The sequence below is a fragment of the Thamnophis sirtalis genome, unplaced genomic scaffold (genome assembly GCF_051295495.1).
Source record: "Thamnophis sirtalis isolate CommonGarterSnake01/CBP01778 unplaced genomic scaffold, rThaSir2_p1.2 scaffold_8, whole genome shotgun sequence".
Lineage (NCBI taxonomy): Eukaryota > Metazoa > Chordata > Lepidosauria > Squamata > Natricidae > Thamnophis > Thamnophis sirtalis.
The window spans coordinates 31,960,823-31,977,340 of record NW_028261388.1 but is presented as its reverse complement, the minus strand read 5'-3'; the positions used below and the strand labels follow the sequence as shown (position 1 = coordinate 31,977,340).

At 33.2% G+C, this 16,518-nt stretch overlaps 1 protein-coding gene across 1 annotated transcript in view; it reads left to right on the top strand.

The window, feature by feature from the left end:
- ABI3BP (ABI family member 3 binding protein) overlaps positions 1-16,518 on the top strand; it is a 144,446-nt gene that overhangs the window by 94,942 nt on the left and 32,986 nt on the right. Inside the window, exons 48-62 of the mRNA XM_087721379.1 lie at positions 472-540; positions 1,387-1,455; positions 1,798-1,878; positions 2,278-2,346; positions 3,286-3,354; positions 3,566-3,646; positions 4,054-4,122; positions 4,334-4,414; positions 4,814-4,882; positions 5,248-5,328; positions 6,151-6,192; positions 6,703-6,771; positions 10,982-11,056; positions 12,707-12,778; positions 14,579-14,653. Coding sequence (XP_087577505.1) covers positions 472-540; positions 1,387-1,455; positions 1,798-1,878; positions 2,278-2,346; positions 3,286-3,354; positions 3,566-3,646; positions 4,054-4,122; positions 4,334-4,414; positions 4,814-4,882; positions 5,248-5,328; positions 6,151-6,192; positions 6,703-6,771; positions 10,982-11,056; positions 12,707-12,778; positions 14,579-14,653 — 1,071 coding nt within the window. The remainder of the gene's footprint in view (positions 1-471; positions 541-1,386; positions 1,456-1,797; positions 1,879-2,277; positions 2,347-3,285; positions 3,355-3,565; positions 3,647-4,053; positions 4,123-4,333; positions 4,415-4,813; positions 4,883-5,247; positions 5,329-6,150; positions 6,193-6,702; positions 6,772-10,981; positions 11,057-12,706; positions 12,779-14,578; positions 14,654-16,518) is intronic.

Below are 16,518 nucleotides of genomic sequence, written 5' to 3'. Positions count from 1 at the left end.
AATATGCTTCTTTCTACCGTCTAGTATTATTCTAATTGTTCATTTTTGAAGTGAACATGAAATCCAGACTTTGTTGAAGTTATAAAATGCATAAGTTCTAAATAGATTCAGTCAATCATGAATGTTGTACAAAACTGCCTAAAAAGGAACAGAAGTACACATGAATACATCAAACCAGGCACATTGAAATTTTATTTGATGGTCCTCTACTGAAGATTAAAAGACTGAGTAGAATGTTAAGTGTATTTTCCAACCAGAACATAGCACACCTTAAAACCCAAAATTTCCCTTGATTCTCAGTATGGAAAATTGAAACTCTTCTAGGAGAATATATTTTTCATAGCAGGGTCATGTATAACAATTCTATCATAAGATGAAAAAGCTCTTATGCAACTTGACATATATAAATAAAACCATGTTTTTCAGTATGGATACTGTGAAATTATTTTGAGGTTCTTTGCTTTTTTCCAGTTTCAACTGAAGGTGATAATTATCTTCCTAAAGACTTTAACAAGCCAGAACTCCCAATTTCCAAATCTGGTAATTGTTGATATATGTTGATAATAATGTATACAGTATTATTGTTGGTAGATAATGCATTCCTGGTGGCTACTTAGAAACAAGGACTTTCTGGATTGAAAATAACATCAAAAGACATGTAGCTCATATGCAGAGTTTGCTATAGAGATGGCTAGTATTGGGAGAACAATATGTTTTTTTCCCATGCTACTTAGATCTTTATTTTCTTAATGTTTGACTCCCATTACACTTTCAGAAAACTTCCTTATTCAGTTCAAAATCACAAGATGTGATTAGGATCACACAGTATTTTGAATCCTGACCCCCCCCCCCCCGGTCAAAATGTAGATTAATTCTAGATATGACTTCCTTTCAGTTTCTTATGAACCAACTCCTGTTACATCAAAATTCAACGAACCAGACTACGTCCTTCCAGATGTACCAGAAAGGAAACATGGTAGAGTTACTTTTCAATGTACTACTTGCTGACCCTTAACAAGATAAGATATGAAGATATATGGTATAATCTTATACAATGGATTTATGAAATCCAGACATTCTGGAATCCATTACCTAAAACCATTATAAGTATATTAATCAATCATGGATGTCCTACAATACAGAGCAGACTGGAAGTGCACTTTCCAACCAGAAGACAGCACATCTTACAAACCAAAATTTCATTTGACCATCCTGTATGTAAAACCCATTAAAACCCATCTAAGACAAGCTATTTCATAGTAGGGCCATGCCCAACAATTCCATTTTAACATGAAAGAGGTGTTAGGTACTTTAACATATGTAGGTGTAACCATGGCTTCCAACATCAGCAATGTGAACTTACTTGGGGTTGTTTCTTTTTTCCAGTTTCAACTGAGGATGATAATTATCTTCCTAAAGTATTGACCACACCAGAACTTCCAATTACCAAATCTGGTAATTATGTGTTCTCATATGTTTGATAAAAATATGTGTGAAAAGATTGTTGGTAGATAATGCACCCCTGGTGGCTGCTTAGAAACAAGGAGTTTCTGGACTGAACAGAGTTTGAAAGATATGCCTGCAGATTAGATGCAGAGCTTTATGACACAGATGGCTAGTATTAGAATTAGAAGACTATATATTTCTTATCATGCTCCTTTTGATTTTCATTTTCCTGAAATTGCCCATTTAAGAATTCTTCCTTCAAAATCCTTTCATCTCATATGATCACAAGTATTTTGAATCCTGTACTCCCTGTCAGATTGCAGACTAATTTTATATTGGAATTCCTTTCAGTTTCTTATGAACCAAGCCCTGTTCCATCAAAATTTAAAGAACCTGGCTACATCATGCCAGAAGTACAAGACAGGAAACATGGTAGAGTGAATTTTTTTATATATTACTTTCTTCTTGCTTACAAGATAAGTTTTTGCATCTCTCTAGTGTACTTTTATCCAGATATTCTGGAAATGTCTATATGCATAAGTTCTAAGTACATTATTCATGAATTTTTTACAATACTTCCTCAATAAGTGGAAGCACACTTTCCAACCAAATGATAGTGGATCATACACCCAAAATTTTCCTTGAAGCTCAAATATGGAAAATTAAAATCCTTCTAAGACTATTTGTTTCTTCATAGTAGAATCACACCTGAAAATTCCATTTTAAGATGAAAGAGCTCTTAGGCAAATTAGACATACTGTAAATAGGTGAAACCATGCCTTTTAATATGAATATTTTGAAATTGTTTTGGGGGTCTTTGCTTTTTTCCAGTTTCAACTGAGGATGATAATTATCTTCCTAAAGTCTTGACCACGCCAGAGCTGCTACTTACCAAACCTGGTAATCACGTGTTCCCATGTGTGGAAGAAAATGTATATAGTGTGATTATTGCTAGATAATGCACTCTAGATGGCTACTTAGAAAAATGGTTTCTGGATTGAACAGATCTTTGAAAGACATTCTGATAGATAATTTGTAGAGCGACACTACGAAGATACATAATATTAGTAGACAATCCATTTTTTTCTCATGCTACTTTTGATGTACATTTTATTGAGATTTACTCTTTGAGAATCCTTTCTTAAGGTATGACTAGTGCCATGTGGTATTTTGAATCCTGTATTGCCCCTTATGATTGATTCAATCAAAAATGCTGTAGAAAACTGTATAAAAAATAGTAGAGTACACATTCAAACCTGAAGACATCTATCCAAGCACCAAAAAAAATTTTAGATGGTCCTCCACTGAAGATTAAAAATCATCTAAGACAATTTATTAATTAATTGTAGGACCGTGCATAACAATTCAATTTCAAGATGGGAGACTTAGGGTACATAGGTGTGACCAAATCCTTCAGTATGGACACTGTAAACCTGTTCTGGGGTTCTTTGCTTTTTTCCAGTTTCAATTGGTTCAAAGGTTCTTGCATCTATCTAGTATAATCTTATCAAAAGGGTTTACAAAATCCAGACATGCTGGAAATTAGTATATGCACAAATTCTAACGATATTATTGAATCATGAATGCTCTACAACACTAAGTAGAATGGAGGTACACTTTATAATCAGAAAAAAGCACATCCTACAAACTAGAATTTCCTTTGACCATCTTTTATAGAGGACTAAAACACATCTAAAGCAATATATTTCTTCATAGTAGTATCATGCCTGACAATTCCAATTTAAGATGAAATAGCTTTAGACATATATATGGGTGTATAGCCATGTCCTTCAATATGTACAATGAGAACTTATTTGGGGGTTGTTTGCTTTTTTCCAGTTTCAACAATAGATGATAAATATCTTCCTAAGGTCTTGACCACACCAGATCTCCCAATTACCAAACCTGGTAATTATATATTGTCATATGTTTGATAAAATTATATGTGAAGTGTTGGTAGATAAAGCATTCCTGGTGGTTTTCCTGAAATTACCCATTATCCTTTGACAATTCTTCCTTCAGAATCTTTTCATGTCATATGATTAGGGTCACACAGTATTTTGAATCCCGTACTTCCTGTCAAATTGCAGACTAATTCTATACTTGGACTTCCTTTCAGTTTCTTATGAACCCAGCCCTGTTCCATCAAAAGTTAAACAACCTGGCTACATCATTACAGAAGTACCAGAGAAGAAATATGGTAGAGTGCCTTTTTTATGTTCTAATCTCTGACCCTTTACAAGATAGGTTCTTGCATCCATCTAGTGTAATCTTATCAAAAGGGTTTACAAAATCCAGACATTCTGGAAATTAGTATATGCACAAATTCTAACGATATTATTGAATCATGAATGCTCTACAACACTAAGTAGAATGGAGGTACACTTTATAATCAGAAAAAAGCACATCCTACAAACTAGAATTTCCTTTGACCATCTTTTATAGAGGACTAAAACACATCTAAAGCAATATATTTCTTCATAGTAGTATCATGCCTGACAATTCCAATTTAAGATGAAATAGCTTTAGACATATATATGGGTGTATAGCCATGTCCTTCAATATGTACAATGAGAACTTATTTGGGGGTTGTTTGCTTTTTTCCAGTTTCAACAATAGATGATAAATATCTTCCTAAGGTCTTGACCACACCAGATCTCCCAATTACCAAACCTGGTAATTATATATTGTCATATGTTTGATAAAATTATATGTGAAGTGTTGGTAGATAAAGCATTCCTGGTGGTTTTCCTGAAATTACCCATTATCCTTTGACAATTCTTCCTTCAGAAGCTTTTCATGTCATATGATTAGGGTCACACAGTATTTTGAATCCCGTACTTCCTGTCAAATTGCAGACTAATTCTATACTTGGACTTCCTTTCAGTTTCTTATGAACCCAGCCCTGTTCCATCAAAAGTTAAACAACCTGGCTACATCATTACAGAAGTACCAGAGAAGAAACATGGTAGAGTGCCTTTTTTATGTTCTAATCTCTGACCCTTTACAAGATAGGTTCTTGCATCCATCTAGTGTAATCTTATCAAAAGGGTTTACAAAATCCAGACATTCTGGAAATTAGTATATGCACAAATTCTAATGATATTATTGAATCATGAATGCTCTACAACACTAAGTAGAATGGAGGTACACTTTATAATCAGAAAAAGCACATCCTACAAACTAGAATTTCCTTTGATCATCTTTTATAGAGGATTAAAACCCATCTAAGGCAATATATTCATAGTAGTATCATGCCTGATAATTCCAATTTAAGATGAAATAGCTTTAGACATATGTATGTGTGTATAGCCATATCCTTCAATATGTACAATGAGAACTTATTTGGGGGTTTGCTTTTTTCCAGTTTCAACAATAGATGATAAATATCTTCCTAAAGTCTTGACCACACCAGATCTTCCAATTACCAAACCTGGTAATTATATTTTCTCATATGTTAGGTAAAATTGAATACAGTTTGTTGTTGCTACAAGGCTGCCAAGGCTGCATGGCACAAGGAGTTTCTGTAATGGATATAACTTTTTAAAATATGCCCGTGATCATCTGATGGTCATCTGCAGAACTTCACTACACCAGTGCATAGTATTAGCTGACTATCCATTTTTATTCATGTTATTTAGAACTTTATTTTCCCAAGGTTTAACCCTCATTGCCCTTTGATAATTCTTTCTTCTTCAGTTCAAAATCCTGTCATAAGATATGATTAATATCACATGGTAGTTTGAATCTTGTACCTTCCTATAAACACCCAGATTAAATCTAGACTGGACTTCCTTTCAGCTTCCTATGAATCAAGCCCTGATCCATCAAAAATTAAAGAACCTAACTACATCTTTTCAGAAGTACCAGAAAGAAATCATGGTAGAGTGACTTTTTTATTTACATTTTTCTGCCTTATTACAAGAACCTCTTGAACCTATCTAGTATAATCTTATCCAATAGTACTATGAAGTCAGTACTTCCTTAAAATTATAAGTTGTATAAATTATAAATGTTGTGATCCAATTCTGAACGTCCTGCAACACCTTGAATGTCCCCTTTATAGAATGGGAATAGAAGTAAACTTCATAATTGGAGAAATCCACTACATACACTAAAGCTTCCTATGAGAGTCCATATAGGGGAATAAGACCCCTCTGAGACAATATATTTCTTTATCTTCAGATCATGCATTTTATGATGGAATGCTTTTGATTCATGTTTGTGAAATTATGAACCACCTCTGAGGCATCTTGGAGTACATAGGTGTAACCATGTTCTTCAGTTTCGACGTTCTAAATTTGGAGGGTTGGGGGTTGGTTGCTTTTTTATTTTCAGCTGGGATGGGCATATAATTATGTTCGTTAACTTTTGAGCATGCCATAACTCTCAATTATTAATCCTGATAATTATATGTTATTATACATGAGATAAAATTGTTTTCAATATGATTCTTAGTAAATAGATAGATAATGCATTCCTGGCAACTCCTTGGGCATAGGTATTTTCTGGATTCAACGCAACTTTGGAACATGTGCGCAAATGCATTGATTCTTATTAGTTTCTAATGTTAGTTTCTAAGATTATGTATCAATTTCTGTCTTTAAAGCTACAATATTTTTTTGTTTGTAAATTAGTGTTGCAGTTACAGGCATTCTGAAAGGTTTTCCATATTCTAATAGTTCCCTTTTTTCCCCGGTACAGTTTTGGAACCTATTACGTTTAGCAATGAACTTCCAATAGTAGGTAATAGTGTTTTCCTGGCACATTGATTGATTTTCTTATTTTACTTTCTTGTTCAGAAATCCATTACATTTTCTTTTCTGTAAGATCATCTAACATCATCTTTTTTTTCCATTAAATCCCATCCTTTCTCTAGGTTTGCTAGTCATTTAGCACTGAAGACTTTTAACCATTCTATTTATTTTTTTCCCACAGTACTGCTTTTTCTTTCTTTCCTTGCACAGTGATTCAGTCATATGAAAATAGCTGGAAGTGGCCTTATTATACGAAGTCAAGTCCCACGTGTTTGTAATGTCCATTTCTTTTTTAAGCTGGCTCCTGAAATTTTCATAAAGCACTAATTTTATATATGTATTGAGCCTACTTCTTTCTCAACCCTTTTGTGTGGCTGATTTTGTACACTTCATATCCACAGCATGTTTCTTCACCTTCACCTTCACCTTCAATTTTAAAATGCCCGACCTGACCTTATTTACATGTTAATAATTTTGAAGGTTTTTTTTTCTTTTTCAGATACAAAGGCCAAGCATCATGTTTCCATCACTGAAACAACAATCAGTCCACTGCTACTACCAAAATCTGGTAAAATTTTATATTGTTATTTAAATTATCTCCATGTGTCAAAGTCTGCATTAAAAAAACCCAACATAATTTGGGAATACAAATTTATTAGGTTTTTTTTTCCTTTAGAAGTAAGTTTTTCTTATTAAATTTGTCTCTGAGAGGCATACAAGAGAAAGTTATGCAAGAAAAAAGTAACAATTAGTAATAATCAATAATAGGAAATCTGGCCCATACTCCTCTCATGAATCCAAAAGCCATGACCATTCAGCCATGGTAGAACTGAATTGAAATTGTTTTCTCCCTTCAGACTTCAATAGACTTCAGATACTGTGACAGAACCTCAACAACTTTCACTTGTTTGAGTCGGAACAGATTTATATAGTTGAGGAACATCAGAATGCTAATGATGCTTTACCTCATACTGAGGAATGACTACCTCCTTCATTTCATGTAGATGTTAAAAAGAAGTAGGGATGGCATAGAACTGTAATTCTTTCTTAGTGGTTTGTAAGCAACAGTATTCTAGCATGAAATGAAGACATTTTTTGTTACAATCTGAGCTACAAATCTTTTACTGAAACAGTAAGTCTATCAGTGTACTGAATATCAAATAGGGGGTTCTCAGACTTTACAGGTGACTTTGTAAAATCTTCTTTGGAAATATGGAAGTTAGGAAAGTCCTATTTTGCCAAAATATTTTTGCTTGTAGTTATTTCGATTCATATGAATAACAATATTTCTAATTCTAATTATGCCAAATGGATTTCTAGTAAGAAACCTCATTTTAGTATCTCTGCCCATGTACAATAATTACTTCTAAATAAAATATTGCTTTTTTATTTATTTCCCCAGCTGTTCTATGCATTAAAATCCCTTTTATTTATTCAAATGTATGCTCCATCTATCTTTTATGCAATGTTCAGAATTTACCATGATTAAAAATACACACTTAAAAAATAAAAATAAAAAACAATTAATTTTATATCAATTTTATTCAAATCTAAATAAATTCAATTAACAATGACTTCTCTATGACTTCGGAGACTGGGAATGTCCTTCCTGGGAATACACATTATAACCTGGGATGTGCATGTTATCAGCCAAGTAACTAACTAGGTAAATTACTAGTGAAAGTGAGCTGATTCTCAAAAAGGCCTTTTCTGATTATGTAGCCAGGTTAGGCCATAAAAGGAGACACTTCAAGGAATGAGATACAGCTTTAATTTTTCTGGAGGAACAGTGCAGTCCTTGGTAGCCTCTGGTTGTTTTCTTTCAACAGATAGCCCACCATCTCTTCTCTGTCGGTTACTACAAATGCAATTTAAAAGGCATGGGAAGATCTTTTGTGTCTGAATAGCCAGACACTTAATGATGATTAATACAAAAACAGTTAGCTATTGACACCTATTCCTTTGCACATAGATTTAAACTATGTTATATAAGAATTTTATTTGTCTTTTAAATTCTATAAAATACCCTTTGTAAACACTAAGCTAGATGTATTCCACATAGTGTAGCTTTCAAAAGTTACAATTGTAGGTAGCAAAAAATAAAGGCAAACATCTATATTCCAATCTGAGAATGGTTCAGGTAAACTGAATTAACTTTGGTATGAGTATATGTTTATGCAATATATAAGCAGAATTATATTCTAATTAATGAAGTCAATCTTTATATTCCCCATTGTTCATAAAACATTTCTAAACAAACAAATGCATTCCTATCATTTTCTGATCATAACAATAAATAATGTCTGTACATAGACAAATACATAGTAAGAGTATTAGAAACAATTCAGTATATGTTACAGGGGTGCATTCAAAAAGGCAAAAGAATGAAGTGGAGTACACCTGTTCACACTTTCTTAAAGCAGTTGTATGTTTTTCTGGGATTGTCTGACTATTTTCAGCACAATTCTTGGAAAAGAGATATTTGGTTTAGAAAGTTACAGACAGAGCCTCTGAATGAAATGCTCTGTATATTGGTAAAATAACTGTCTAACTAATTCTTGTATTTCATATCTCAAAAGACATTCTTATGATCCATATCCAGCTTGTTACTGAAACTTGATCAAATAAAATATGTATATTCACTAGCTGCTATAGCAGAATGAAACCGAAATGTACTTTTCACGTTATGTTGCAATTTATTTACAATATATTTTTTATTTTTTTATTTATTGATATTATTGATGCAGAGGTAGAAGAGATTATTTTTAAAAATGAACAAGCAAAATCATCAACTGGTAATATATTTAATTATGGATTTTCAGATTTTTTAAAAAAATCCAAATAATGAGAAATTTATGTCTAATGAGATGTCATCATATTTATCATCCCACTGAGCTTTTTGTTTAAGTTCTTCATTATTAATGCCTTTTTCATATTATTATTAAATTGTGTAGCCATAGAGTATGCATCAATGGTGCAGCAAGACAGCTGTTTAAATGCAGTCTTGAGTTCATAAGCTTACAGGAATGTCTGCTGGCATAAAAGCAGAGAAAAGCAACAAAGATGATTAAGGAACTGGAGGCTAAAACATATGAAGAATGGTTGGAGTAACTGGGTATGTCTAGTTTAATGAAAAGAAGGACTAGGGAAAACATGATAGCAGTGTTCCAATATCTATGGGGTTGCCACAAAGAAAAGGGAATAAAGCTATTCTCCAAAGCATCTGAGAGTAGGACAAGAAGCAAAAGGTGGAAACAAATCAAGGAGAGAAGCAACTTAGAACTAAGGAGAAATTTCCAGACAGTTAGAACAATTAATCAGTGGAACAACTTGCCTCCAGAAGTTGTGAATGCTCCAACACTGGACGTTTTTAAGAAGATGTTGGATAACTATTTGTCTGAAGTGGTATAGAGTTTCCTGCCTAAGCAGGGGGTTGGACTAGAAGACCTCCAAGGTCCCTTCCAACTCTTATTCTGTTCTAAAACTGTGCCTTACAAGGCTGGCAAATGGTGCTATCATTACTGTTTCAATGCAAAACATATTATGGAAGTGTTTATGGAATCCCTGGTTCCACTCTCATTTTTCCAAATGCAGTGAGAAAACCAATACCAATTACTATTCTTAAGATATTGTGAATAAGTATGGTTATGTGTAGGTGGGCGTTTATAATGGTTGGCAAGTTGTCTGACTAATAGGTTACATTTCTGGATCACATTTGTGGCTCAGGCTGTTTCAACTCAGGCCTGACACTCTGCTGAAAGAAGCATTATGTTTCTATTTAAAAATAGCTCCGTGACAAGTCATGCAGGGGGGAAAAAAGGTTGGTTAAGGAAGTTAGAGTGAGGGATTAGTAGTGAGCCCTTGACCAGTGCTACAGTAGGGTGGCAATACAAGCACCAAGTGGTTGTGACTGTTAGCATTTGGAAGTTGCCCATGAAGTAGCTGAAATTACACACATGTAATGTGCCCTCAGGTATAAATGATTAGAACAGTGTTTCTCAACCTTGGCAACTTGAAGATGACATCTTCAAGTTGCCAAGGTTGAGAAACACTGGATTAGAATGTACAACCATATGAAACCTTCTGTTAACAGAAGAAAAAAGAGTAACATACAGTGGCAGAACCAGGTGCACACAACTAGAAGAAAATAGCCTAGCTATTTCAAGCTGACTTTTACTGACTGGGAGTGAAGAACACTCGCTCAAGAGAATTCTTTTTAAATACAGGTATAGTTCTCTCTGAAAACTATATCTGTATTTACTGTGTATTTATGTCTACATGTATATCTTTCAGTCAGAAGACCATGTAAGATCTGAAAAACACTTTGGAAAATTCCAGTCAGATACTCATAGACCTCATTTGACCTCAAATGTTTTTATTTATCTTCCTTGTCATTTGATGAAACAGCTCCCTTGAGTAAGAGTTCACAAAGCTGTGTTAACACATTTTTTTACTTAGCCACGCCAGTGTTTTTATTTAAATAATGGAAAGGAGCCTGGAAGGTGGTTTCTCTTGTCTAAATCTCAAACCCCATTGCATCTAGTTCAGAGAATTAATAATGTAGTCTAGTTTTTGGAATTGCGTCTTTTTTAAATCAGTATTTTTATAACAGTGCTCATATTTATAATACCGTGTTTTATTAAACAGTTATATAATTATTACTGATTTTTATTGGATATGTGTGTGTGTGTATGTGTGTATATTTGTAGAACTGTTTTTCTGTATGCTCTGTAGTTTGAGATATTAGTTTTAAAAAACCTCAGTATAATTTCTTACAGCTCCTAAGGAAACACATCAAGTTCCAACCAGACCAAAAACTTCTTCCAGTCCTGATACAACCCCAACCAAATCCAGTGAGTAATTCTTTATTTCGAGTTTCAGGAATTTGTTTTAAATATATTTAATAGAGTTCCATCATACATACTCACATAAAATAATGTGAGGGAAAGCACGTATCATGTATAACTAAAATTAAAAACTGGAAAAAAATCTGTTTAATAGGGTGTGGGGTATGCCTGTGTGTGTGTGTGTGTGTGTGTGTGTGTGTGTGTGTGTGTGTGTGTGTGTGTGTGTGTGTGAGAGAGAGAGAGAGAGAGAGAGAGAGAGAGAGAGAGAGAGAGAGAGAGAGAGAGAGAGAGAGAGAGAGAGAGAGAGAGAGAGAGAGAGAGAGAGAGATGTATTTCAACATACAAATACTAGTGGGAAAAACCCACACATTATAAAATCATTTACAGTATTTTTCTGTAAAAAATAGTTTCTTACTCAGAAATAATAGCAATTATTTATTCTTTTTCTTATCTGTTAAAATATAGGACAGACCTGCCAGCAGAGTATAAAAGAAAAGGATGAATTCATTCTTAGCAACCAGAATAACGTTTTTCCTTTTTAACTACATTTTTGGCTTATTAAAAAAGTTTCCTTTTTTGTAACTTCTCATGTAAAAGATATTTCCAGTTTTAGAAAATAGCCAGGAGGTTGTCTTTGCTATTAACCTAAACAATTTCTTCTGATTTAGAGCATTTTTTGCAACTTGGATTATTCTCAGAATACCTTTAACATGAGAACATTGTACAACAGATGTAAAGTTAACCTTTTATTCTATATATTTAAATCAGTACACATTTAGCTATTATACATGCTTTCTATTTGAATAGGAATATCCATTTTCCCCTTTAAATTAAAGATTTATAATATAATAGGAACTGACCTGTAAGGATTTTTCAAGTCAATTTGAAAAGTTCAGATTATTTGCTTATTAAAAAAAACATTTCAACCTTCAGCTATTTGAAAAAAATCATATTTCCTAAAAAGAATTATTTGAAAATAAAAGAAATATATATATCTTAGATCAAGGCATAGGATCGAGATACAGGACCCAAATGAGTTGCAAATGCCAGCATTTTTGCCAAACAGCAAAATAGAATCTCCCTTGGAATGAATAGTTGTAACTGTTCTTATTTTCCATTTTCCTGAGAAACTGAAATTCTGAAAATGCATTTACTGAAAGGATGAATTAAAAAATGCTGCCATTATGGCACAGGCAGACATGGTCTCTGCCATACACTGAGATACATTGCAAAGGGAGTTTCTATGACAAACTCCTCAAATTTAGATGAAAAAAATATTGTTTTCTCTGCTATTAATATAGAGTAGTCCAGCTAGTATCTGCCACATTTGTTAGAATTAACCCTTTCAGATTTGAAAAAATAGTGTAGGAATGGATTTTGAGCCAAATAAATTTAAAGTGACACCACCCTTCTTTCAAGAAAATACTCTGTTGTAAGATTTGCAATCTAGACTATAAACTGTTAATCCAAAGAATAAATTTAAAACTATAAGTAAAGCAGCAAATCTCATTGTTTTCCTTCTAGTTCTTCTGGTCTCTCTTGTGAATTCTTTTGTGAATTCTATTATTTTTTATAATTATTTTTTCTTGAATTACTATGATAAATAATTCTCACACAAGAACATCATTTCATATCAAGTGTGTTGCTCCTTTTCAGGTCTAAATATCAAACATGATCCATCCAAACCTAAAAATCATCCTGGTGAAAAAACACAACAGTCAAAACCAGGTAGATATATAATTGCTATTTTATATCACACTGTTTCTTTCACTAAAAGTGCACCATTAAACTTCTTCACTGCAAGGATATATTTATGGATGCATACAACAAATCCAGACAGGACAGAATGTTGGATATAGTAATTCTTAGATTGCAGCCACCTTTTTCCCTTTTAGAGATTATTTACATAAAATAGTTTAGTACATTGCGTATAGTTTATCCCAGGACTCATTTGCAGGATCTTTTGGCACTCTATCCCTCTCTCTCTTTCTCTTTTTTTCCTCCCTCCCTCCCTCTATTTTTATATACATTTTCACTATATATATATATGTGTGTGTGTTTTCTGAGGTTTTCGCGGGTGTTAGTATGTAGGTCTCTAGTTGTTCGGGTTTTCTCCCGCATAGAATTGGAGATGTCTTGGCGACGTTTCGACGAAGTCTCATTCGTCATCTTCAGGCTGCTTCAGACTACTTCAGGTTTGGAAACACCTGGAGACACCAAACCTGAAGTAGTCTGAAGCAGCTTGAAGATGACGAATGAGACTTCGTCGAAACGTCGCCAAGACATCTCCAATTTTACGCGGGAGAAAACCCGAACAATTAGATATATATATATATATATATAGTGAAAGAATATATATATTCTTTAAAATAATAGATTCTTTAAAATAATCCTTACATGGCAAATCATTAAATGTTATAATTTGCTCAGGAGTTCAGCCTAATTATGTAGTCTGACAATTTACTATGGAAACTTTAAAAATAATAAATAAGATCCCTTTTAGCCATTGATGTTATATCCTATTGTTACCCCATCCATGATAATTACCATGAACTTGCTAATTAATGTCTATAAATCCAAAGAAAGGTTGATGTTTTCAGAAACTGTGTATGTACTTAAATTCTCAACTTAGAAATAGGCCTTAGACAAATATTTAATATCAAATGACAACTATGCCATAGTTGTAATTCAGCTTTTCTTTTCTATAGATATATGTATGTGAAAATAATAATGAATCTACCCTAATACATTTCACTCGGTATATATGTTATATAAAAAGCATTGCATAAAATGATTTCTTAATGGAAACTGGAATAGTGTTAAAACAGTAGAGTTGGTTTGCAATAACATGCCATTCTAGTGTAACATTTTCCCTTGCATAGTAGCTTTTAAAAAGCAGTGTATGTTACTTTTCTCAAAAATAAAAAATAATAGCAGTAGCAATAACAAACTTATATACCGCTTCATAGTGCTTTACAAAGTTAGCATATTGCCCCAACAATCTGGTTCCTCATTTTACTGACTCAGAAGGATGGAAGGCTAAGTCAACCTTTGAACTGCTGGCAGTTGGCAGAATTAGCCTGCAATGCTGCATTCTAACCACTGCACTACCATGACTCTTTATAAGCATTTACTTCAATACTTATCCATATCAGTTTGACAAGGTATTGACAAGCTCAAAACAAGGGGATTCTGGTCCCCTTAACTTGCAGCACACAGTATTGCTGCCTTTATTTATCTTGCCCCACTTGCAGATTATCTGTGGACAATTCACTTATCAGAAAAACATCCATCTGTGTAAGCAAGGGCAACAGCGAGTAGAAGTCCAGAAACCCTTGTGTATACTAGGTGGGGAGCTCATTCAATATAAAAGATTGTGAAATTGCAATAAAATCCTTCTGGCTAAGATTGTTTTTAATGTATTGGAGAGTAAATTATTTGGAACAAACTACATTAAACATACTACTGAAAAATAACTTTTTTAATGTTTCCATTTCTTTCATGATGTCTCCATTTTTTGTCTTGCAGAAATTATTCCATTCTCTCAAGATTTTATTACAACTATGGTGCCTGTTGCCCCTGAAAAGACAAAGGAAACACTTGGTAATTATGTACAATAAAAATGATGCTCCTTTCTTGGGGTTTTTTGTTTTGTTTTGCAGGACAAGAAATTCCCAGTACCATTTTTGTACCATTATTTTTGTATTTTTGCTCTTTCCATATGCTCAGCTGTCCTTGGCACAAACTATGCAGTAAATGCTGACTTTCACATAAAAAGTTTTAAAATAGCAACACCACTTTAATATTATTGTTTCATGTACTAGTAGTTGAACAATGTAGTTGAACGTCCTGGCAAGGGAGATTACTTACCCAAGCATTTTATCTGACCTCTATCATATTCAGGTTACTTGTATTTCATCTGATGCAAGTTTGAGCTAGTTTCTTTGTTTCATCATTCCAATTGTTTATGGAACATTTCCTTCTATTTTAGTTTCTTAATGTTATACAGTTAAATGTGCTCCATCAAACTAAAATAAGGAAGAGATGTATATTCAAAAGGAAGAAGGGAGGAGGAGAGGGAGGAGAATGAGCAGGAGTAAAGGGAAGGAAGGAAGGAAAGAAGGAAAAAAGAAAAAGGGAGGAAGGGAGGAAGAAAAGAAAGAAAGAAAGAAAGAAAGAAATAAAGAAAGAAAGAAAAAAAAGAAAAAAAAGAAAGAAGACAGTGAGGGGTAACTGTTCTGAAGGTGGAAGAAATAGAAAAAAGATCAAGTCACCTGTACTCTAAATCTTACTTGCTTCATTAAACGTCACAATATATGTGATTCTCTCAGTGAAGAGAAACAACCACAACTGATTGTACATAAAGTACCTGTACCTGTTTCTTTGCAAATGCAAAATAATAGATAGAGAAGTATTTTTACAGGTAATTATTTGTACTCAAAGCCATAGGTGCCAATACAGTATACGTATCTATCAGTATACTACAATTCTATCAGTGTGTTCCATGGTCATATTATGGACGCAGCCACAATGTCTCCTGCATGGAAGGAGCTCCCATTTCAATCCAATTATGTCAACGCAGGGGAAAAATACTAGCTGGTGAAAACTTTGAGTTAACTTAGTCTACGGAGACATGAATTAGCCATATGTGTTATAAATAAAATAAAATAAATGCAGAAAATGATAGTCCAGAAATTTCAGAAGTTCAGTGTTGTCTAAATAGATCTTTTGAATTCATGTAAACATATTCTGCTAATTTTATCTCCCATAATGAAAATTCTAAGCAAAGTAATACTTGTCATTCAGAAACCTTTAAATACAAAGATGATGATAATGATGATGATGACAAAATATTATTGCAATAATAAAAATATTGCCTTTCTTTTTTAACCTTCTTCCCAAGTGACTTTCATACCAGCTTTTACCACTGATAAACAGATGCATTCCTGCACAATATAATCCAAGTTTAAATTCTTATTTTCCTTTCTCCCATTGAATAGTTCATTCTTAACCAATCAAATTATCCATGCCAACAGTGCTACAGACCAAATATAGTAACTGAGTCTCATTTGTATATGTTCATATTATCATCCATATTTTTAGTTTCTGTATTTTTAGAGTAAGATTCGCCCTGCTTGCACCTAAGAGACTATTTAGAAGAGAGAAAAAGTTTCCAAAGTATTGTCCTGCTGCCAGATTAGCACAAATATCTCAACACAAGAAGAAAAAGTTGTCATAAAATTTGCTTCCATAATCATGATGTTTTTCTTTTCTGTTTTTGAAGGCAGATTAGAAATCCACTGCAAAAAAAACCTTAAAAAATCACTGAAATTGCTACTAACATTGCTAGTAACTGCTGTTACTTTTTTTTTAATCATATCAAATTTGAAGAGCTTTTCTTTGGGACAAGATATATCTAGCTGCCTTGAATATTTGTGTATATAGAGATATACATACACACAAATATT